The sequence below is a fragment of the Mauremys reevesii genome, linkage group 7 (assembly GCF_016161935.1).
Source record: "Mauremys reevesii isolate NIE-2019 linkage group 7, ASM1616193v1, whole genome shotgun sequence".
Classification (NCBI taxonomy): Eukaryota; Metazoa; Chordata; order Testudines; family Geoemydidae; genus Mauremys; species Mauremys reevesii.
Genome location: NC_052629.1, coordinates 35,805,152 through 35,827,419, shown reverse-complemented (window position 1 = coordinate 35,827,419; position 22,268 = coordinate 35,805,152). Strand labels below are relative to the sequence as shown.

The following is a 22,268-nucleotide window of genomic DNA, read 5'->3' as shown; positions in this document are numbered from 1 at the left end:
ACTTTTTGTTTTATCATCATCAATCTATTTTCATTTTCGTAGAACATATACTATTTATGGCCAAACAGTATCCTTTGGGATTCAGTTTACTTCTTTTGGAAGTATATTTGTTTTCAGTATGCATGTAACATATATTTATGTAGACAGAGAGACATATATATTAGAGGTTATAAAAGAGTTATTTGTCTCTACTTTTATAATTGTACACACACATAAATAGATGGTGCCATAAATACATTCAAGTATGCCATCTACCATATCTGTGATATTCAAATGAAACATCATACTTAAGTCACCATGGACATCTCACCTCTTCAGCATGGTCACCTTGTATCTATTTTAGATAAGGATATGACTGCATTAATGCTTTAAGAGTACTCAATCTAGAAGTACTTTCTAACAATTGTTAGATCATGTGTCAGCACGCATCATCATAAAATATAATAAATTATTAGATTCTGATTTGAACCACAACTTGTACAAAACTAGAAATCTCACATTGCAGAATACATCAAAACAATGTTCAAAAGTAATTATTTTATTTCAACTCTATAAAGTATACAACAGGCACTCAGCAATTACAGCTGCAGGGAAAATACAGAGCAAAACAAAAGCAGTTAAGTTTATGAAAAAAAGTTCTTAAATCTACATCAAAAGAGTGCAACTGGTCAGTGACCATTTGATGACAGACATTATATTTTGACAAACAAAAAACTCTTTCATGTAGAATCCATTGTAAGAAGAAAACCAAAGAATTATAGCCATAAGTATACAAAAGAAACAACCAGTGTAAAAACAGCATACATTGGAATAAGTATGGTAGGCAACTCTGAATGAAATTTCCCTTTGCTAGTAAAGCCTGAAACATTTGAGAAATTGTCAAAGTCTCAGTGCTATGTCTGTTTATGTAGTAGACAGTTATGGAAGAAGAGAACTAATAACATACTTTCAATATTTAGCTTTCTAGGTGTGATGAGAGCTTGCCTCAGAAATGATTTGCATATACAAGAGCTCAGATAAAGCACTGATCCTGTTTTGTTGAGTGGTGCAACGAGATATTTATTTTGTAGTCATTGGTTTCATGTTGAGATGTGATTTTGTTTGGTGTAAATTACAGTTAATTGCTAATCATTTGTCTGTGTGGAACATTTGTAATGGAGTTTATAAAATATGATATGTTAGAACTTTACTGCACTATAGTTTTTTAAATCTGCACAGCTTAGCAAAACAGGAATACCTGTATACAGACTGATAGTATGTCATATATTAATTTGACCTGCACGTACATTTATACATTTCACAGAAATGACGCTGTATCTCATTAACAGATTCACAGCTCTGGTACATTTAACAGAAATAAGAGAACAACTTCATCATTTCTGTAATTCATCAATATTATATAATAAAGGCTTATAAATTGTTAGCAGAAAGAACTGTAAAACGCAGCAAGCTAAGAAAGGACAACATTTTGAGGTGTGTTTGTCTTTGTCATGCAGCATAACACCAAATTTGTATTTTTATAGGATGCCATGAATTTAAGGCACTTGCAACAATGCCAAATAGCTAGGTCATGTTCTAAACTATGGAACAGATGAATAAGAGTACAGTTGACAAAGTTCAATAATACTGACAATTATGACATTAATTCAAGTCTACTTTGATCTAAAACATTACATTACAAATAAGAAAAATGAAGTAATAATGCCATGGAACGCCAAATAAAAAGTTATATGAGTACCACAAAATATCGACACGAAAATATCTATTTACATAAATATTTGCTTATGGTCCTATTGTTAAATAAGAGTTTTTTAATGAATAATGCAGCAGTTTGATGAGCTACAGATCATCTGTATCTTATGAACCCAATGCTAACACGCTTGTTTTAAATATGGTAGCTGATTTCTCCTTATGTAAATACATCATCTTTCCATATATGATAAAGGAAGCATAAAGAAAAAGAGACAAGTGGAAATACTGAGGCAATCAATTTATATGAATGTATATATGTAAATCAAATATATTAATTATAAATGAAGGGGTTATTCATATACGTATGATAATTTATTTAAAATATACGTGGTAAAGAAGATGAAAGTTGAGTGAAGATTTATATCAAAATAAATTTGTATTAATATACTGCATGCCATAGGATTCAGATATTATTGTATGTGGCACAAGGACAAAACTGATAGGAACAAACAAAAGTAATTGATAACAAGCTCATTTTGAAACATTCTTCCTGTAATGTTTTCAGTTCACCCAAAAAATATTGTGATGCTCTTTTCTCTTGGCAATTCTTCAGTTTATTGTAATTGATAGTTGAATCCCAAGTACTCATACCATAATAACTATTTAGAATTGAGACAGATGATAAACTCTTGTTCTTCATGTTCTTATGTATAACAAGAAAGTCAGTTAACAAATTAAACAAGTTTCATTGTCCAATGTAGCCACATCACTCCATGTCAGACAATGGGGGTGGAGGGATCCAGCTTTAATGCAAAAATAAGGTGAATACATTTTTTTTTTACTAAGATGACTGTGAGACTGTTTTAGCCCTAGTATCTAGTGTCTGCTTTCAGACAGTATTTTAAATCCCTAAGTTAAATGTTTAAAATTAAGTATATGGTATACTTGTTGTATACAAGTAGTTCCTGGTAGATGTCATTATTATTATTTTTATGATTGCTTCAAAGTGTACAAATCTTAATGCAATGCCACACATGATTAATAAATAGCAGAAGTAATTTGCAGTTATTTTGTGCTGCTGATATTGCCTCATCCGAGTATATGTAACTGTAAAAATAAATGAAATAGATTAGTTAAAGGGAACTGTGGTAAGTGAGGCTTTCTAGTCTGCTGGCAAATTGTAGACATGATGTTGGTATATTTATTATTCTATTTATTTGACAATGTTATTGTTAAAATGCTCTATTAAACCAATGTATGTCCTTATGAATATGAAAAGCTGCTAAAATGTATTCACAGTAGGCATTCTCTTATTGATAAATCCCCTACTATTTGCTTCTCCTGTATTTAAGGGTAAAGACAAAAAATGCCACAAAATCTTAACTAGGTGCCTGCTCCTGTTGAAGTCAGTAGTGAAACTCCTATTGATTTCAATGGGATAAGATCAGATCCTAGATTCCCATGCTTTGAAAAATCATGTATGCCATTAATATGCTAATATATTAGGATGCGTACAGTGGTCACCACAAAAAAGTAACATCTTCTGACTATTACCGCACAGTGTTATTTGGGATTACCATAGTCTTCCCGTAAATTTAGAACAGGAGATATCCATGATAACTGTGTGGTACCAAATGTGGGAAATGTTGATCTTTTAATGGCTTCAATATATATATATATATATGATGTGATGGACCAGAACAAATTAAGTCACATATTTTGACTCTATATAACATGGTATAATCAGATGTGGCATCATATGCTGCTCCAATTAATATAATGAGGCCCTGGTAAAATCTATTGCAAGTTCTGAAAACTAATACCTCTTATAAGTGTGAGGGGGTAAACTTACATTCAATCTAACACATCTCTGATTAGTTGGCAAACAAGGTTTGATTTTTTTTTCTCACATCATTGTAAATCAGGAGTGACTCCACTGATGTCCTGGAGTTACAGTGATGTAAAAGTAGTTGAAATGAGAAAAGAATTCAGGCCTATAGTATCCTTTTCCCCTCTCTCTTTTTTATAGCAGTTTGTAGTGTAGCCATTGCAGCACCTCAGGATAATCACTGAAGTGTCTGTACTGCAAATATATGTGCCAGCAGATCTCACACAAATACAGTAGACCTGTGTTGCTCTCACATTAGTTTTCCATTTATGTGGTGTGCCATCAGAATCCCATCCATTATTCCAGGCAGAGTATTAGGATTCATTGTTATAATACGGTGTTGTAACCGAAAACATTGGTTTAGTTACATTTTGAAATATACTGATAAAAAATAAAGCCAGGTCATCTGCAAACTGCCTCGGTATTGATATATTTTTAAAGAAGCAGGAAAAGTAAGAACACTATGATGGCTCCCAAATACTGTGGAGTAAAAGCAGAGAAGATGCAAATGTGGAGACTTAAAGGATTCTCTGTTTTTAGAGCATCACTAAAGATGATGTCTCTTGCTACATATCTCTGAAATGCTTACTGACTGCTGAACATTTATATTCACAGATGAAAGACGTACATAGCACCTATACAGTATGTTATGGGTCTGAGATTTTCCTCCTGGGGTTCTAAAAGCTACAGGTTATTTTAAGATCAGTCTTTATTTCTAATAATTAATAAGACCAGTTGGTTGTTGTCATTCTATTTCTAGGACCGTTATTTAAGCACAATTTTTTAATATGTAGAATGAATAATTATGATTTTTTCCATGCAAATATTTATTGTACCAAAAGAAAAAAAATAGATGTTAGTTACATCATGTTCTGAGTTGTATGTGAAAACCGACCCATACCTGCCTTAACAGTTCTCAACAGAATCTGTAGCAGTTGTGCTTTTGTTGTATCATTTTAAAAAATCTGTCAGAAAGAAAAAGGAAAGGTAACATTCAGTCTTGTCATGAATACTGCTTGAAAAAAGGACAACTTTTAGCACTGCTTTGACATGAACTCATTGACCTATAGTTTTGTGGTCCTCCTTTGTATTCACACTGGCCTGCAATAAAAGACCCTACAAACTCACTCTGAAGTGTGGGAGTACCCCACATTCTGTACCATAGATAACTATAGTACGTAATAAGTTACTATTTGTTCCTACTGATAATTCTAGCTGTAAAATACTGGCTTTAAGTGTATCTTACACTATTATCTTTCAAATTATAATTAGAGCATAGCAAGATAATTGCAGTGATAGAAAACATATTTCTTTACTGGTGAAAAGGCTTGCTTCAGGACCACCATGTCAACTGCTATTATAAGTTCAAACATAAAACATGTGAAGAGCACTATTGTCATCTAAGCAATAAGTCCTAATGCCACTGTAGTTACTGTAGCAGCATCAATCAAGGCATCATGGTGACCCCGAGCACTAATCCTCCCCAATTCCTTCAGTTTTGCTGGCAGCCATGTCTCAGGAAGCTGTCTTCAGCAAGGCAGAAGCAGGTAAGAAAAATACATTAAAAGTCTATATCCCATCCTGAGTTGTCATCAGGTGGCGGTTCATCATTGTCCTCAGGGAAACTGTCGAAATTGCTTGTGTCCGTTGGAGATGCAACCTGTCAAATGAACAGTTAATGTGTTTACATCAGTTGCTTTTGATTTTAAGAAAATCTCTATTTGAGACCTTTAGAAAGACCATTTTTCCTATCTCAAAACAATGCTTTTTCAACATCATTCACTAACCTAAAACATTTTATCCGTGGGAAAGCTCGCTAGCTAAATATGACAAGTAAAAGATTTCAAAGAAAAGGGAGAGCAAATACATTTGTCCCTTGGCAATATTGTCAATGCTAGGGTATTTATTTAGGGTTTTTTAAAAAAAAAGTATAATAAAAATTAAAAATGACTATGCTGATTTTTTTGTGCATTTGATGAAATTAAAGAACTATGGTTGTGCAAAAAAATCCAGTGGTTTCCTCAGATCAAGAAAATAACCAAAGATGTAACATCAAATAAGACCCCCCAGAGTACTCCATCACACCCATAAAATCAAAGCATATCAACAGTGTCCAACCACTCCCACAAATACCAGTTATCATTCTCCTCCCATACAAAAAATCTAGTGTAAAAAGATGGACCTTGCAGCATGACCTGTATGCCAACAGACAGGCCAATTTTAAACCACAGAGGGGCCACCATAGACGTTCACAATGACAGCTCCCCTTCTTTTATAGGAAAGGAGAGCCATTTTAAGTATCTCAACTGATGCAATTGAGGTGGTATGGCATGGGGAGAGGGGTTGTCTCTCAATAGGGCAGGTTCCAAGCTATTTCTAAAGCAAAGCCAATACTTGTACTCTGCCTGGAAAATAAGAGGTAGCTAATACAGATCCCAAGACACTGTGCTCCCAAAAGATGGCTTGCTAAGCAGGCTGCCACATTTTGCACCAGCATCAATTTCCAGGTTGATATAAAGTTAAGGTTGTCAACCCTCCAGGATTGGCCTGGAGTTTCCAGGAATTAAAGATCAATCTTTAATTACAGATTCTGTCATGTGAAGAAATCTCCAGGAATACGTTCAACCAATATTGGCAACCCTATTTGAAGTGTAGTATCTGGAGGGTGCATTGCCGCAATCTAAGGACCACAACATAAGGGATGTAGTTGAGCTCTGGCTGACATAATGTCCTCTTGAAGGGGGCTGGTATTGGATGGCACATAGACATCTTAACTGGATCAAAGGGTTCAGCCCAAAATTAGTAAGTGCTCCTTATTTGCATCAATACTTATTAGCTCCTTAATATATCTTGGAAGGAATTATGATCCTTAAAAAACATATGTCAGACTCTTTTGAAAGATACGTGAACAATTTAATTGAAGACTACGGAATGCATTGTTTTACAGTACAGTAAAATTTTTTGTTAGCAACAATCTTTCATGGGGCCTGTAGCGGCGTGAGCACCCACTCCAGCCCTGGGGTTGGAAAAGCCCTGCAGAGGGCTGGGGCTGGGGAAGGGAGCAAAACCCTGGCTGATTGGGGGAAGTGGCTGCAGCGGGGGCCATGTCCCAAACAGACTAACTGGGCCTTATAAGAAGGCCAGGGCAGCCAGAAGCTCAGGACTCTCCCTCTGCTTGTAGAGAGAGAAGGGCCTGGCTGCTAGGGAGCTGAGCAGGGTACTGGGAGTGGAGCAGGGCTGGGGGAAGGCTAGAGGAGCTGGGGAGCTCTGGCCTAGGAAACCCCCCAGGCTGCAGGCCTAGCTGAGGGCCTAAGACCGGTACTGGAGCTGCATAGGGGCAGTCCAGCTACAGAGAGAGGCAGCAGGTCCAACCCAATCTTGCCTGTGATGAGTGGTGTATACTGCAGTCTGCCCCAGGGAGTGGGGCTAGATGGTGACTGGCAGTAGCCTTACACTGAGGCAAGGTGGGGTTAGTGGTTGGGGGTTCCCCTGGGTGGGGAGACCCAGAGTGTGGGGGTACTGCCGGGGGGGGGGGCGCAGCAACCCAGAGAAAAGGGCACCAGGGTCCTGGGAGGAACACGGGGGCCAGCGGTAAGTGAATCACCAGCCTGCAGGGGGCGCTCAAGGACTCTGGAAGAGCTAATTCCCATGGACGGCCAGCAGGCGGTGCCTCAGGGGTGAGTCCACTCCCTTACAGGGACTACCTGCTTTAAGTGTTGAACACAAACTAGCCCTGTCATCTAGTATCACATCTACAGTGAGCTGCCTTGCAGTGCAACTAGTAACTGTTAAAAAGACATTGTCAAGTCAGATTTAGCACAAATATATATAAGCAAATATTTACAAAACAACTATAGAAATATTTCTATTAAAAATCCAATAGAAACATTTTTAAACACAAACACTTCTTTGTGTTTCCACCTAAACATGGCAGCATTCTGCTAGTACTGCACATAAGCCCAAATATGAAAGAAATAGAAATTGACAAACAAGTGAAATTGACCAGTTTGTTTTTATTGGCTAAGCTGAGAGAAAGTTAACAAACAGAATGAACAGCAGATTTTTTAAAAAGAAGAATCAGTTTTTATATCTGTTACTGTCTTTAAGAAGTAAACAAATAGAACACAGGGTTAAAAAAAGAACTAGATAAATTAATGGAGGATAGGACCATCAATGGCTATTAGCCAGGATGGGCAGGGAAAGTGTCCCTAGCCTCTGCTTCCTAGAAGCTGGGAATGGGCAACAGGAGATGGATCACTTGATGATTACCTGTTCTGTTCATTCCCTCTGGGGCACCTGTCATTGGCCACTGTCGGAAGACAGGATACTGGGCTAGATGGACCTTTGGTCTGACACAGTAGGGCTATTCTTAGGTTTGTAAATATTATTTTAAACCTTACTGGCAGTGCCTCTTACGCTGAACCTTTTTTTGGGGGGGGCGGGGGTCCAGAATCCTTTCAGCCACTGAGTGATTGCATCTTCCCCATCTCATACAGAGAGGGGAGGGCACGGGACTCTTCTGCTCTATCACAGTTAAAAGAAGGAACAACCTGGGACAGAAGTAGGGTCATACAGCCCAGTACAATGAATCATGACATCTGCTGATGTACCTGTGCTGCCCAACTCTATAGGTGAAGTGAGTAGCAAAATGCAATTAAATAAGATTGTTACATTTCACTCTGATGCTGATGTTGCTGAAGATGAACAATGGGAAAAGGATTAAATTGAATATTCAGCTTCCCTTCAGGCTCTGTGGGTAAAGAGCTCCCAGAAAGGCATCAGCCTAAGACAGGGATGGGCAAACTACGGCATGCAGGCCACATCTGGCCCATGGGACCATCCTGCCTGGCCCTCGAGTTCCTGGCCCAGGAGGCTCTCCCCTGGCCCCTCCCCTGCTGTTCCACCTCGCCCGCAGCCTCAGCTCACTTGCTAGTGCACTGCTCTGGGCGGCGGGGCTGTGAGCTCCTGGGGTAGCACAGCTACAAAGCCCGGCCTGACCCGGTGCTCTGTGCTGCATGGTGGCAGCGGCGGTGCAGCTGTAGCGGCGCCAGCCACCGGTGCTCCAGGCAGCACAGTAAGGGGGCAGGGAGAAGGGGGGTTGGATAGAGGGTAGGGGAGTTTGGGGTAGTGGTCAGGGTGGGGGTGTTGATAGGGGTTGGGTAGTAGGAGCCAGGGGTCTGGGGGGGCAGTCATGAAGAAGGGGGGTTGGATGGGGCGGCAGGGGGCAGTCAGGGGCAGGGGTTCCAGGGGCAGTCAGGGGACAGGGAGAAGGGGTGGTTGGATGGGGCAGAGGTCCTGGGGGGGCCATCAGGGAACAGGGGGATTGGATAGGGCAGGAGTCGCGGAGGGGCAGATAGGAGGTGGGGGCTGGGCCACGACCCCCTCCCCTAACCAGCCCTCCATACAATTTACGAAAACCGATGCAGCCCTCAGGCCAAAAGTTTGCCCGCCCCAGCCTAAGAGCTCTGCTGCAAAAGGAAACTAACTAGTATTGTAGCCTGTTTCCTCTACAGTCCTTTCCCAGTTAACTGTAACTGACTTGTCTACAAGATCTTCACATAGTATATGATGGCTGAAAAAAGGAAAAGAGTCACAAAGAGGAATGGAAGGGGAAATAGTGCATAGAGGAAAGCCGAAGAGAAGAGGAAAAAGAAAGGAAAAAAGACAGAATAGAGAGAGGAGGTGAAAAAGAGGAAATGTGGGGAGATCGAAAACCAAGGAGAAGAGGCAAAGAGCAAGAACTCAGTAGTGACAGGCTCACACTACTTCAGCTGCTGGAAAGAACATTTCATCACAGGGCCTCCTGATGAAGACTCGGTCACAAGACAAAATGTATTTGCGTTAATAAAAGAGAATCTGTCATAAGTGATCTATTTTTTTTACTGATCTTTGGTAAGTATCTTCAGACAAGTTTTGCTGCAAGCTACCATTACCTTTACTAAGGTATAGGCATACTGGAACTTTACACAAATGGCACAAAGCAAACCATTCCTGATTGACTGGCAAGGACAGAAGTAAGAAGTGTACTTACGCTTGGTACTATAGGAGGTGTCAGTGTACCTTTTCTTAATCCTTCCCAGTTAAAGCCCTCAAACCATCTAGAAAGGAGATCATGTTAGGACAAATCAAGATGTTAGATATACACCTCAAATATCATTGTAACACACAAAACATGATTCAAATAGCTTAAAACAGATTTTTCATTTCTGTAGGCACTTTCTTCAAATCATCTGATTTACAGTCGTCATTTTTCTGTTGATTTTATGAAATACATTTTTGAAGTTTTTCTTTATTCAGACCGAAATAAGTGCAGAAATCTCATGGTGATATAAAGGGTGGTGTAAGTGACACATGACTTGAAAATTGCACTAGGTGACATCCTCCTGACTGCTAAGGGTGTGACCTAGCCAGTCTTCACTACAGGTGTCCCGACAGCTTCTTCTTACCTCTTGCAGGGTCTCTGTGGGTCCCACACTGCCAAGGTTCTTTATTCAGATCCTCTGAGCCAGACTGTAGCTCAGGCTGCAGGCCTGCACAGCTTATAAGGGAAAGTAGCACAGCACTGCCCCCATGCCTTTGTGTGGCCTCCACAGATCTTGAGTCAGGTTGCATAGGAGTAAGGGGTTGCTCAAACAGTTAAGCAGAGAGTGGGTAGAGTCTTGGCTCCACCACCTGAAATACTGGCCAGCACAGCTAAACTGATTGGGGATGAGGTAGGGAGAACAGTCTATGGGGCTACCCTCCTGGAGCAAGGAGGAAGCAGTGAAGGACTCATACCATGTCCACAGGGCAGAGTGGAAAAGCAAAATCTTTCCTTCCAATAGGTGCTGGGCACTCCATGCTCTGTTTTGCCTGTTATTTATATGTCAAGCAGAGTGGAGACTGTGCCCATCACTGAACTACTGAGACCAAGAAGAGCAAGAGAAATATCAATCAGAGGCTCTGTACTGTCATAGTCTCATAAACTTAAGGTCAGAAGGGACCATTATAATCATCCAGTCCGACCTCCTGCACAATGCAGGCCACAGAATCTCACCCACCCATTCCTGTAACAAACCTCTAACCTATGACTGAGTTATTGAAGTTCTCAAATCGTGGTTTAAAGACCTCAAGGTGCAGAGAATCCTTCAGCAAGTAACCCGTGCCCCATGTTGCAGAGGAAGGTGAAAAACTTCTGCCAATCTGTCCTGGAGGAAAATTCCTTCCCGACCCCAAATATGGTGATCAGTTAAACCCTGAGCATGTGGGCAAGATTCACCAGCCAGCACTCAGGAAAGAATTCTCTGTAGTAACTCAGATCCCACCCCATCTAACATCTATCGGTGCCAATGGAATAGGATCAACAGGAACTATAGTCTTAACCCCAGGGGTAGAGACACAGTTAAAAAGCAAACTGTGCCTCTACCCCTGGCTGGAAACTGGTGGCATATACAAGGGTGTTAAAAATAAATTGACTTAATTTTCCATATTGCAAAATGCCATTTGGATGCAAATTTAAGTAAAAAAGCTCTTTCACTCAACATATCACCCTACATGCCACATAAGGAAGGATAGAATAGACTCCAAAATATGAAAAGACTGCTGACATATGGAAATGTATAATAACCTAACATCCAAAGAACAAGTTAGAAGAGACCTGTTATGAAAAGTGTTTTGTGTCTGAAATGAACAATTTTTCACGTGAAAGTAATTGATAGTTGTAAAACACACTTACTTGTGCTTTTGGATATCTTTTACTCCATTTTTCAAGTTCCCTAATCTTTCTGATGGATTGTCCCTATAAAAAGAGTGACAAAGTTGTTTAATAATGTTTTTTCAGAAGGACTTATTTCTTTACTCATAAGATAAAGGTTATTGTATTTAAAGTATTTACCTGCATAGTTTTTTAATTAAATTAGCAGCATTTTTGGCAATCTTCTTTGGAAATTCAATCATGTCAATCCCCCTTAATATGATGTTATAGGTCTTCATGGGATCTGGGCCTGAGAAAGGTGGACTTTAGGAAGTGGGAGGAGGGGGAGAAAGTGAAAGTTAAAGGTCTGTCTTTAAAAAAATAAATCTCATACAACAAATCAGAGAAGATAAATTACAGAAGTAATAATATTTCTCATCCTGTGCTCCCAGGAAAATTGAAAGTCTGGACTATTCATATTTTATTTTATATCCTTTAGGAAGTTCTCCAGGATGTTTCCTTCCATCTCCAAAGTCCATGCCATGGTAATCCTTTCTACGGCCAAGGAGTTCTGGGCGTGGTTTTGTCTAGACTTCATCAATGTTGCTCCAAGGGTTGGCCAGGAGAGGGCATTAAAGAGAGATGTAAGGCAGGCCTTCTTCTGTATGGACTAAACATCCTGTTTCAGCCGTGATCCCATGTCCTGCCAGCCTAAGAAGCAAGGGGCTGGACTCAGTCCTGATCTCAGGTCCTCTGTTTTCTGACTAACTTTTGTACTAGACTTATATAATCGCTTTTCAAACAGCACTGGATAGAGGATGGAATAAATACTCTCGCATTTAAAAGCACAAAGACACGTCAGAGTACAGTGATAGGTGAACAAAATGCCCTTAAATATGGATGGTACAGGTTGCTCGCTTTGGGCTAGATTGTGACTTGGCTGACAAACCCATACAAGAGAGTAAGAAATCCCCTCTTACACCTTAATGTAGGTTACCCAGGTCTTGGGGTCAGGTGCATAGGAGTAAGTGGGGTTAACTCACTTGCTTCCTCCCTACCAGAAGCAAGTGGAGAAGGGGCGAGAAAAAGTTAGACTCCTTGCTCAATAGCCATAATAGCTGAGCCAACACAGTGTGAGAAGTAATTTACTGCTGGCTTATTACCCCCAAGAACAAGGAAGAAGCAAGGAAAGCGCTGTGACTCCATGCTGTGTCTCTCTGAGTGACAATATTTTTCAAGGTTAGTGTAGTTTACGTACCACGTAGGGCTGTGCCTAAAGTCACAATCTAGCCCTGTCTCGGGGGGGATATTCATCCAACACCAGTGGCAGATTCAGACCCATCTTGACAGTTACATTTTCACTATCCTACAGAAAAAAAGCATTTTATAGAGCTAGCAAACAGAAGTGTTGTACAATCTATATTCTCAAAGGGCCTTTTCTAACTTATTTGCTCATCTTTAGACCGTTAGGTCCTCTATGCATGATAAATTTGGACAAGTATCAATATAACAAACAATATCTATCCTCTTTTGGAACTTTATGAAGAAAAGGGCATAATTAAGCTATTGTGTATTTTTGATAAATGTAACAAAGCTATGCTGAGGACAGTCCAGGGCACTATGATCCTTGGTGTCTTTCTCTGTTGCTGGGGAGGCCGGGTGTATAGCCAGTGTGTTTGTCACTGTGTGGATCCACTGGATAAAATCATTGCATAGGAGGTGCACATGGGCATCAGATAGTACTACAGCTTCTGATAATGATAAGATTCTGCACCTTCCAACCCCCATGGAAAGTCTGTTATCTGAGCTTTGTGCAATAGATCAGGATTTGTTCCTTAAATATTATTTGATTGCAGTTTTGTGAAATAAACAGAGAGCTTCAATTCAGTAATAAATAAAATGGAAAAATGGTAATACTCCACTAATGTCTAAAAAAGTTTTTAATTGGTAATTATGAGAGATTACTGCAGAGGCTAAAAGTTATATGGAATGCAGAATTAATACACATTATTTAAGGGAAGATTAGGGTTTGATATGTTGAAAGAAATATTTTATCTGTATATTCAAACACAGAATGACATTTTAAGCATCACATCAAAAATGAATGACTATAATTTATAATTGAGAAACAGCCTGCATATGGTTTGGAAAGGTAGAAAAAATGGCAGAATTTTGTTCAAAAGCTAGTACGTGTGTGTTTTGAAATTATTTAATACAGAGGTTTTTGTAAATTAATTTTGAAGTTACATTAAACAGCCTTCAAAGAAATATATGGGAATAGTATTTTCAGTAGCAAGACCTTGAGTAATGAGACATTGTACACAAGTTTCTGTACCTTCAGCAAGAGGTATGTATTCCTCTGATGTACAGTCATCTAGGGATATTTAAAATACTTAAAATTTGTTTGTAAACATGTAATATTGTGAAATATTATGTAGTTCTGCATAGATTTTTAAGTTATTGTATATTTAAGGTGTGAATATTTTTATAGGACACATACTATGTAAGAAAATATCAATGTATTTAAAAATGAATATGTTCTGTACAGAAGTTCAGTGGCCAAAAGTAAGATTGAAATTTGTTATATTTCTTTGAATTTAAAGTTTTACATGAGGACTGAAAAAGAAACTTGGATAGGCTCAATTTAGTGAGCAAGAATAAGGGTAGACCTGATAGATCTATTCCCAGTAATTAATGGTCTAGTTAAGATGAAACAATCGCTAGCTGCTTTTTGTCTATAATACTATATCTAGAGCATTGAAAAGTGACAGGTAACAGAATTTAGAACTAACATGGAAATATATGTTTACATAAAGTATGTGTGAAATTCAGTTTCAAAAATTGGTTCAAATAGCTTTGTGATATTTTAAAGGGATATACATTGGTGGACAAATAAGTGCAACATAGGGTATGCCTATACTTACCGTCCGGGTCAGCGGCTAGCGTTCGACTTCTCGGCGTTCGATATATCGCGTCTAATCTAGATGCGATATATCGAACTCCGAACGCGCTCCCGTCGACTCCGGAACTCCACCACCGCGAACGGCGGTGACGGAGTCAACGGGGGAGCTGCGGACTTCGATCCCGCGGCATCTGGACGGGTGAATACTTCGAACTAAGGTAGTTCTATAGCGTAGCTGAACTTGCGTACCTTAGTTCGACCCCCCCCCCTTAGTGTAGACCAGGCCATAGATAACTATGCTAAAGGATAACAATGTTAAAGGATACCCTTAATAGAACACTATGTAGACTAGTGGGGATTTAACACATAGGCTGAGGGTGGTAAGTGTTTCTAATATGCCATATCAGTTCAAAACTGGTGCCATGGGAAAGCAATCTTCATGCTTCCTGCATATTAGGAGTATTTTCCAATCCCACTGGCCATGTATAAGGCTACAATTTTGTCACAGAAGTCACAGAATCTGTGACTTCCAAAGATCTCCATGACTTCAGCCTGCGACAGCTGGGAGCTGCAGGGTCCTGCCACCTCCTGCGACTTCTGCCAGAGGCAGCGGAGGCCCCTAAGCTGCCTTGAGCAGTGGGGGTACCTTGCAGTTCCCAGCCAACACAGGTGAAGGGGACCCCATAATCCCCAGCTGCTGTGGGCAGCAGGAGGACCCCCGCAGTTCCCAGCTGCCGTGGGCGGTAAGTGGTACCCTGCGGCTCCCGGGTGGCGGGGGGGAGGGGACTCTGAAATGCTGCGGGGGGGGCTCCTGCAGCTCCTGGCTTGGCCCCCCTGCAGCTCCCAGCTGCTGCAGGTGGTGGAGGGGGACCCTGGAGCTCCAAGGCCCCATGGGTGGTGGTCGGGGGGAAGAGCTCCCAGCCAGCTCTGCAGCTGCCCAGCAGCTCCCCATTATGTCATGGATAGGTCACGGGCTTCCGTGAACTTTTCTTTATTGCCCATGACCTGTCTGTGACTTTTACTAAAAATATCCATGACAAAATCTTAGCCTTAGCCATGTACAACTTTGTTTTTACCTCCTGCTGAAGCCAAATGATATAAGCCGCTACCAGGAAATCAGAGTTAATGGATCATTATGACAAATGCTGTGTTCCTGCAGCAGGGGCGGCTCCAGGCACCAGCACGGCAAGCGCGTGCCTGGGGTGGCAAGCCACTGAGGGCGCTCTGCCGGTCGCTGCGAGGGCGGCAGGCAGGTTGCCTTCGGCGGCTTGCCTGCGGAGGATCCGCTGGTCCCGCGGCTTCGGCAGACTTCCCGCAGGCGTGTCGCCGAATCCGCGGGACCGGGGACCTCCCGCAGGCAAGCCGCGGAATACAGCCTGCCTGCCATCCTTGGGGCGGCAAAATACCTAGAGCCGCCCCTGTCCTGCAGTATGTGCATTACATGAATTTAAACATACAGATTATGCCATTTTATACTATGATAAAATCCACATGATATTTTGTGGGTTGTTAAAAAAATCTATGTATAATTATTAACAGCATAAACAACGTTTAACAGAATTTTGTTAAAATAGGCTTGGAAGGATTTGAATTTTATTGGAAAATGTTGGTAAACTTTGATTTCACTGTGCACACACAAGGCAATGAAAAATATTTCCATTGATAATCTAAATCTGTAGATAGGCAAAGCAAGAAAAATGCTGCTTGAGAACTTAGAGTTTGATTTAAGGAATTCACTTTTGTCTATTTTGATATGTGATGTTGACCATTTGTATTTTAACTCTTATAAAGCTTTAACATTTTGAATCTCAAACTCAACTGTCATTAAATAATTACTGATGATTCCCCTATTATCTGACGCCCATTACTTCCTGCAACTGTGAAAATTTAGATGGATAAAAATAGAAAACATTCTTAAAATATAGATATTATCAATTGAAATTATTAAAAAAGAACTGAATTATAGATAATTGAAGTATGTTTTAAGTTAACATTAAAAAACAAGTTTCAGAGTAGCAGCCGTGTTAGTCTGTATCCGCAAAAAAACCAGGAGTACTTGTGGCACCTTAAAGACTAACAAATTTATTTAAGCATGAGCTTTCGTGAGCTACAGCTCACTTCTTCGGATGCATAGAATGGAACACACAGACAGGGGATATTTATACATACAGAGAACATGAAAAGGTGGAAGTATGCATACCAACAGGCAGAGTCTAATCAATTGAGATGAGCTATCGTTAGCAGGAGGAAAAAACTTTTTGAAGTGATAATTAAAAAACAAATTATTCAATAGTATGTTTGCTCTCTAGAGTGTGTAATTTCTCCCTACCTCCCTCCCCCCCCCCCCCGACTGTGTAATTTATTTCTTACATCCATTCACAGATCTCTGAAAAGATGCAGTTTTTATAGCAACAAGTGCTGACGGGGTGTATTTTCAGTTCCGAGTGCCCATAGGGATTAAAAATTGAACTGTTTAAAGTGGAGTTTGTGTACGCCCTTTTAATTATCTTATTTATAGATTTAATGGAAACTTAATTTTGACCTTTTGTCATAGTTCAGGGACTTTACTATCCAGAATCTGTGATGGTAACACTGACTTGGTACCTAGCTTGTTGAGTCTGTCCTGCATCTTCTGTCCCAAACGTGATTCACTGCTGGTGTTTTTAATATGTTTTTTTAGATCCTTTAGGGAACTCTATGTAAATGGAAACATTCTTATAAATTTCTGAATAATGAAAATATTAGTAACTTTTTATGTATAAAACAGATACTAAAGTAAACAATTTAAAAATTGTTTAAATAATTCTGCAGAATACACTGGATAACTATAACTGGGCTATACCTATATACCAGCAAATTCTCAAGCTATTACCTGCTTGAGACTCTCATTTGAAAAAGCTGCATTATTTCAATGTTAATGGCTCAACTCTCCCCTTTGTTCCGTGTGTGTAACTCCTATTGACAGTGGTAGGCAAAGGAGTAGTTTTTGACCCCACACAATATGAAATATTAGAGCTTGTGTATTATAACTTTTCCGGAGCTCGCTGTCCTTCGTGCCACCAATGAGCTGTTCTCAGCGAGGAATGGAAGTAACATTAGCTGTTGACTCAGAATAGCTAAGAAACACAAATTACTGGGCATGCCTGTGTCCTGGCCCATAGGAGGAAGATAGCTTAAAGGGATAGGGATGAGACAGGACCAGAGCTGGCAGGATGCATATTGGAGAGCATCCTGTATTCTCCTTTGTCCTCCACTGGCATACATCTCAAACCTCATCCTGAACAACTAAGGAGCATCACTGAACTCTGAACATAGGTTGCACTTGATGATTTGATGCCTCAGTGCAGACACGCTCAGCTCCCTTGGCATTGCTGCCTTGCGTGCTGGAGAGCTGAGGCAGCAATGCCAGGGAAGCCCTTCAAGCACTGATGCCTTGAGAAATGCTTAATGAGTACAGGCAAGAGCTGACAACCTTCATGTGTCATTTTGTTGTAAACTCTTGCCTACAATAGGAAAAAAAATGAAGATGCTGTACCACTTTAGGTTTGCCCACTCTTTCACATGCTGCTAGCTTCCACTGCCCTACCACCTCACTGGCTGAATTGCAAACCTCTCTCCTCACCCACCAGCAAATTCAACTCCACCTTTCCCATTAGGAATTCTGAAGAAAAATGAGGGTAGAGTATAGCCATGACTTTGGTATCATTTTACATGTGTTTCATGATAAAGTTGTGAACTGCCTAGTGACAAAAGTCCTTGTCATTTGAGAGCTCTGCATGAAAGCAGGCTGTGATTAAACAGAAAAAGTAATAATGATTAGGTTTAACAGTAAAGTTTTCTGACTGTTGTAGGTCATCTACAGATGCCAGCTTTGAGTCTTCCAGTGTTCTAATCAAAGTGACAAAGGCAGAAATATTCTGTAATTTGCTGATCTATTTTTATCAGCAGTTCCAGTTCCAATGCCCATACCTGCCAGTCAAGAGTTCATACATTAAGATTCCCAGTGACCAGTAGTCTGCGGAAATGTCATGACCTTTGTTCAGGATGATCTCTGGGGCTACATACTCTGGAGTTCCACAAAAAGTCCATGTTTTTTTTCCAAATCCTATTTTCTTTGCAAAGCCAAAATCGACCTGTGAAAGGAAAGGAATTCCATCAATGCAGAAAAATAAAGGACATTTCAGTGATGTGTTCTGTTCTTCTTAGAGTGAAGCAAAGTAGAAATAAAGGTTTCCTCATGGGAATATTATCATAAACCAGAGCATGCTAGGTTGTTACAAAATAAAACACAACCACAGCGTGACATTTTTCCTGAGTTAGCCTTCATAGTATAAACTCAAGTGCTTTTCGTGAGGTAAGAAGGGAGAGTGACAATGAACCAGACATCTCTTGGTAGTTAGTGGTTACTAGATCTGTTCTAATAAATTCTTGAATCAATGTCTGCCCTAAGTGATGTTGGACATTTGCACATGGCTCACATTTTTTCCTTCTTTTAATACCAAACTCCTGTCTGAGTAATGAACTATTTGTGTCAGTTTATTATGGCCAGATGAAAGGATAAGCACCAGTTCAGAACAGCATGAACAGGTCCTGTCCTGCAGTCTGTGCTTGCTCTCCTTTTTCCTATGGTAACTCATGCCATCTGAACAATTCCCAAGAACTACAATTTAGGCAGAGCAAACAGTGACAAAAAATAATCTCTCTTGGCCATACTTTCCCCCCTTGATTAGCACATGGAACCACATCAATTGGGATTTGATCAGGAGCTGCCAGTGGAACATAGTTCTATGCTTTGAAAATGACAGGGAGACCCTCAGGTTTCACTTTCACTCAATAGAAAGAGTGGTACAGTAAAACAATTTGTCACTCAGCTAGGAGATGGCACTGTGCTCCAGTTATTTGGGCTTTTATAACAACCCACAGAGTGTCACTGCAGGAGAGCATAAATCTAGAGCAGCCCCAGCAACGGTTATAATTTAGACGAGGGACCAAAACAGCACACAGCCACCTGTTGCATCCGAAATTATGCCAAGCTAAACTCAGAATTGGACCTTTGTGCTTTTAATAACAAATAAATATAAGCAGACTAGAATCCATCTTTTTGTATGACTGAGTTGAATGATGCGTGCTGAGCAGCAGCTGCATATGGAGACCTCCTAAATTCCATTTATATCTATGAGGTTTTCTCTATAAATCTTGTGAGCATCTTTCTGTACACATCTATTCCACCCCTGACACAACCCATTTAACTCCTCGCTACCCCTCTGGCATGCTATCTGTGGCAGCAAGATACAGGGGTGGGAGAATGGCCCTGCACCACTTGGGAATATCCCTGATTTACGCTGGAATCCTCAGAAGAGAGTTTCCCAGCTTAATGCCAGAGCTGGTTTATGGAGGCTATGACAAAACCCAGAATTAGGGCCACAAAATTTAACCCAAAACACACCAAAATGCAGTAAAACCAACCCCATAATACAATAGCTCTTAAATTTTCTGCTACACTCAGAACAAGCTCCACTTAATAAATCCCCTTTCCTGGAAAAAGCCCAGGAAAATAGGTGAGTCTTGCAGTGTGTTAAGAAGATCACCAAGTCCAGACACAGTTGGATGAAGGACATTAATTTCTAATTTAAGGACTCTTGTCAGAGAATGTTCTGCCATCTGTCCCTTCCTATTTACACTAGGGAGTTCAAACAACTCTGGTGATTGCTACTGCCATGGTATCAGATTGGGAGTCAGATGCTCTCTCAGGTTGTCAGGACAAAATTATTTATGGTTCTAGCTCAAAACTAACATGTTAAATTTCATCAGAAAAATCATTCTGTAGCCAGTGTGGACGGTGGAGTGTAAGTGCAATGTACTCTTACTAAGTAGGTTGCTGCTTTCTGCCCTGGCTCCAATGTCTGAATATTTTGAAGCTATATCTCCATGTTGAGAGCTCTGGATAATCCAGTCTTGTGGTGACAAAAGCATGGATGGTGAAGAAAGAAAAGGATGCCACCTTCTTATTGACATATTTTCTGGAGCTTTCTAGTGGAAAGTGTTTGCTTCACAATTTTTAATGAAGTGGCTGACAATGTGATATAAAGCTTGAAGCCACAAGCCGGGGGCATGACTGCAGCTAGAGATCATCTTTTCAATAAACTAAAAACTCCATTTATACTACATTTTAAAATGGTTGTCAAAAGATGTGGAACTTTTGTTGCCAGCTACTGAAGCTTCTCTGTTTGAATTCATGAGGTCCTATGACTCTCTCAGCCAACAGGAGAGCTCAAGCAGTAATTCATCAGCAAATATCTTGGATAAACAAGTGAAAAATCTCCTCCTCCCCAGTTGCCTTCCCTCATAGTCACTTTAAAATTAGGGTTCACAAAATGTTTCTGGAAAAGAGTGTGGGGATGGGAAGCCCAAGGTTAAGTGAATTGCCTATGTCCAGTTTTGCAAACATTTTGTGTTCCTGGATGCTGTTTGCTTGGTTGGCCTACACCTGAACACACCCTTATTTTAATAGGTTCAGGGGGAATATTTTAGTAATGCTACTATGCAGGTGTTTGCATATCATGTTCTCAGTTCAAATCAATAATTTCTGACTAATATAAAAGATTTTTAAAGTACATATAAATACTCTCTGCAGCATTTTATGCTTACACTTTGCCTGGGTAGGGATGAAGGTTTGTGTGTGGGGTGGGGGGCCTACCTGAGGAAGGAAAAGCTTTCTGGACCCTCATTCTTCTAGCAAGTTGTCCATGAAGGGACATAATTCAGTCCTTAATATTTCGTATTCATGTGCACATGTCTAATGGCCGATACTTTTCAGAGAGCCAGTCAGATCTTTACAGCCAAGCTTCTGCTTTTGCAGGAGCAAATAATGGTATTTGACTATTTAATTTCCTGGTTTTCAGGTGAAATCAGGTAATTAAAATGTCTAAATGGCTATTATTTATGCCCACTAACTAAATTATGAGCACAAAAATGAAGGTCAACTTTACAAATCTGGATTACCTTTCCCCTGCCTGTTAGTTGCCCAACATTGTTAAGCAAATCCATATGAAACCTAATACACATAGCTACATTTTGATTATGTAGAATTTCTCTAATGACCAATGTAAAGATTTAAAAAAGGGAGTAACAAGATCAGGTAACACAGATATGTAAGAACTCTGGCACTAGTGATATTGTTTTACCTGCCTCTCAGATCACGTAGGGCCTGATCCTGCAATCACTTTCAAACATGCTTAACATTATGCATGTAAGTGGCTGTACTACATTCAAAGCAACAGTCTAAGGGCATTACTTGAAATCAAGTAAATACTCCTGTACCAAAAGCTAAGCACATGCATAAATGCTTGTAGGATTGGGGCCTTCATCTAGAAGTTTAGGCTTAAAAATATTAAAATATAACTAAATAGGAAAAGACTCTTATTACAGCAACATTCTGTATTAGCTACATTTTAGCAGGACAAGCCGGAGGATTTAAAACAATTAATGAGAGTAATCATTTCTTGAAATAACAAAATGTGATTAATATCTCCATAAAACAAATATTTTTTTTTTAAACAAGCAAAGCAACTTGTTCACATCAAGCATTAGTAGCCTGCAAAAAATTGGCACGAGTAGGCTGTAAAAAATAAAAGCGATTAATGAGTGTGAGCCAAATAAAATATTGAAACATCTATTGTAAACGTCTATTTTTGCCCCTGTATGCATCAACATGGTTAGATGGATTTTTCCTAGTTCTCTTCTCTAAATAATTTGCTCTGGGACTGCAACTCTGAATGCTAAGTTTCAGACAGAAGTACTATTTTGTGGGTGAATTATAACTCCTTAGAGTAGGAGTTTCTGACTTAACTCTAGTGTAGTAAACATGGCACTGTAGTATTTTTTTGCTGCACAGAAAAAAAGACACTGTAAGCACTCACCAGTTTGGCATAACCTCGGTGATCTAGAATGAGGTTTTCTGGCTTGAGGTCCCTATAAATTATTCCTTTGGAATGCAGATAGGCAAAAGCTTCCACCACACATGCTGTATAAAATCTGGTCGTAGAATCTTCAAATGAACCTCTATATAAAAGAAAATGGAAAAAGGTCTGGCGGCCATTCAAAATATTTGCATT

The 22,268-nt window shown here is 40.0% G+C and overlaps 1 protein-coding gene across 14 annotated transcripts in view; it reads right to left on the bottom strand.

Annotated features, from left to right (window-relative positions):
* Window positions 1–1,178: 1,178 nt before the first annotated feature.
* Window positions 1,179–22,268, bottom strand: part of PRKG1 (protein kinase cGMP-dependent 1) — an 885,489-nt gene continuing 864,399 nt past the window's right edge. For 13 of the 14 annotated variants that reach the window (XM_039547328.1, XM_039547329.1, XM_039547324.1 and 10 more), the window contains 6 exons: window positions 22,074–22,215; window positions 18,124–18,287; window positions 11,454–11,576; window positions 11,295–11,357; window positions 9,612–9,678; window positions 1,179–5,240 (listed from right to left, as the gene is read on the bottom strand). In XM_039547328.1, the coding sequence (XP_039403262.1) occupies window positions 5,142–5,240; window positions 9,612–9,678; window positions 11,295–11,357; window positions 11,454–11,576; window positions 18,124–18,287; window positions 22,074–22,215 (658 nt within the window). In that variant the 3' untranslated portion in view covers window positions 1,179–5,141. Of the gene's footprint in view, window positions 5,241–9,611; window positions 9,679–11,294; window positions 11,358–11,453; window positions 11,577–16,531; window positions 16,850–18,123; window positions 18,288–22,073; window positions 22,216–22,268 lie in introns of those variants that run through there. The other variant, XM_039547330.1, reaches the window with a different exon arrangement.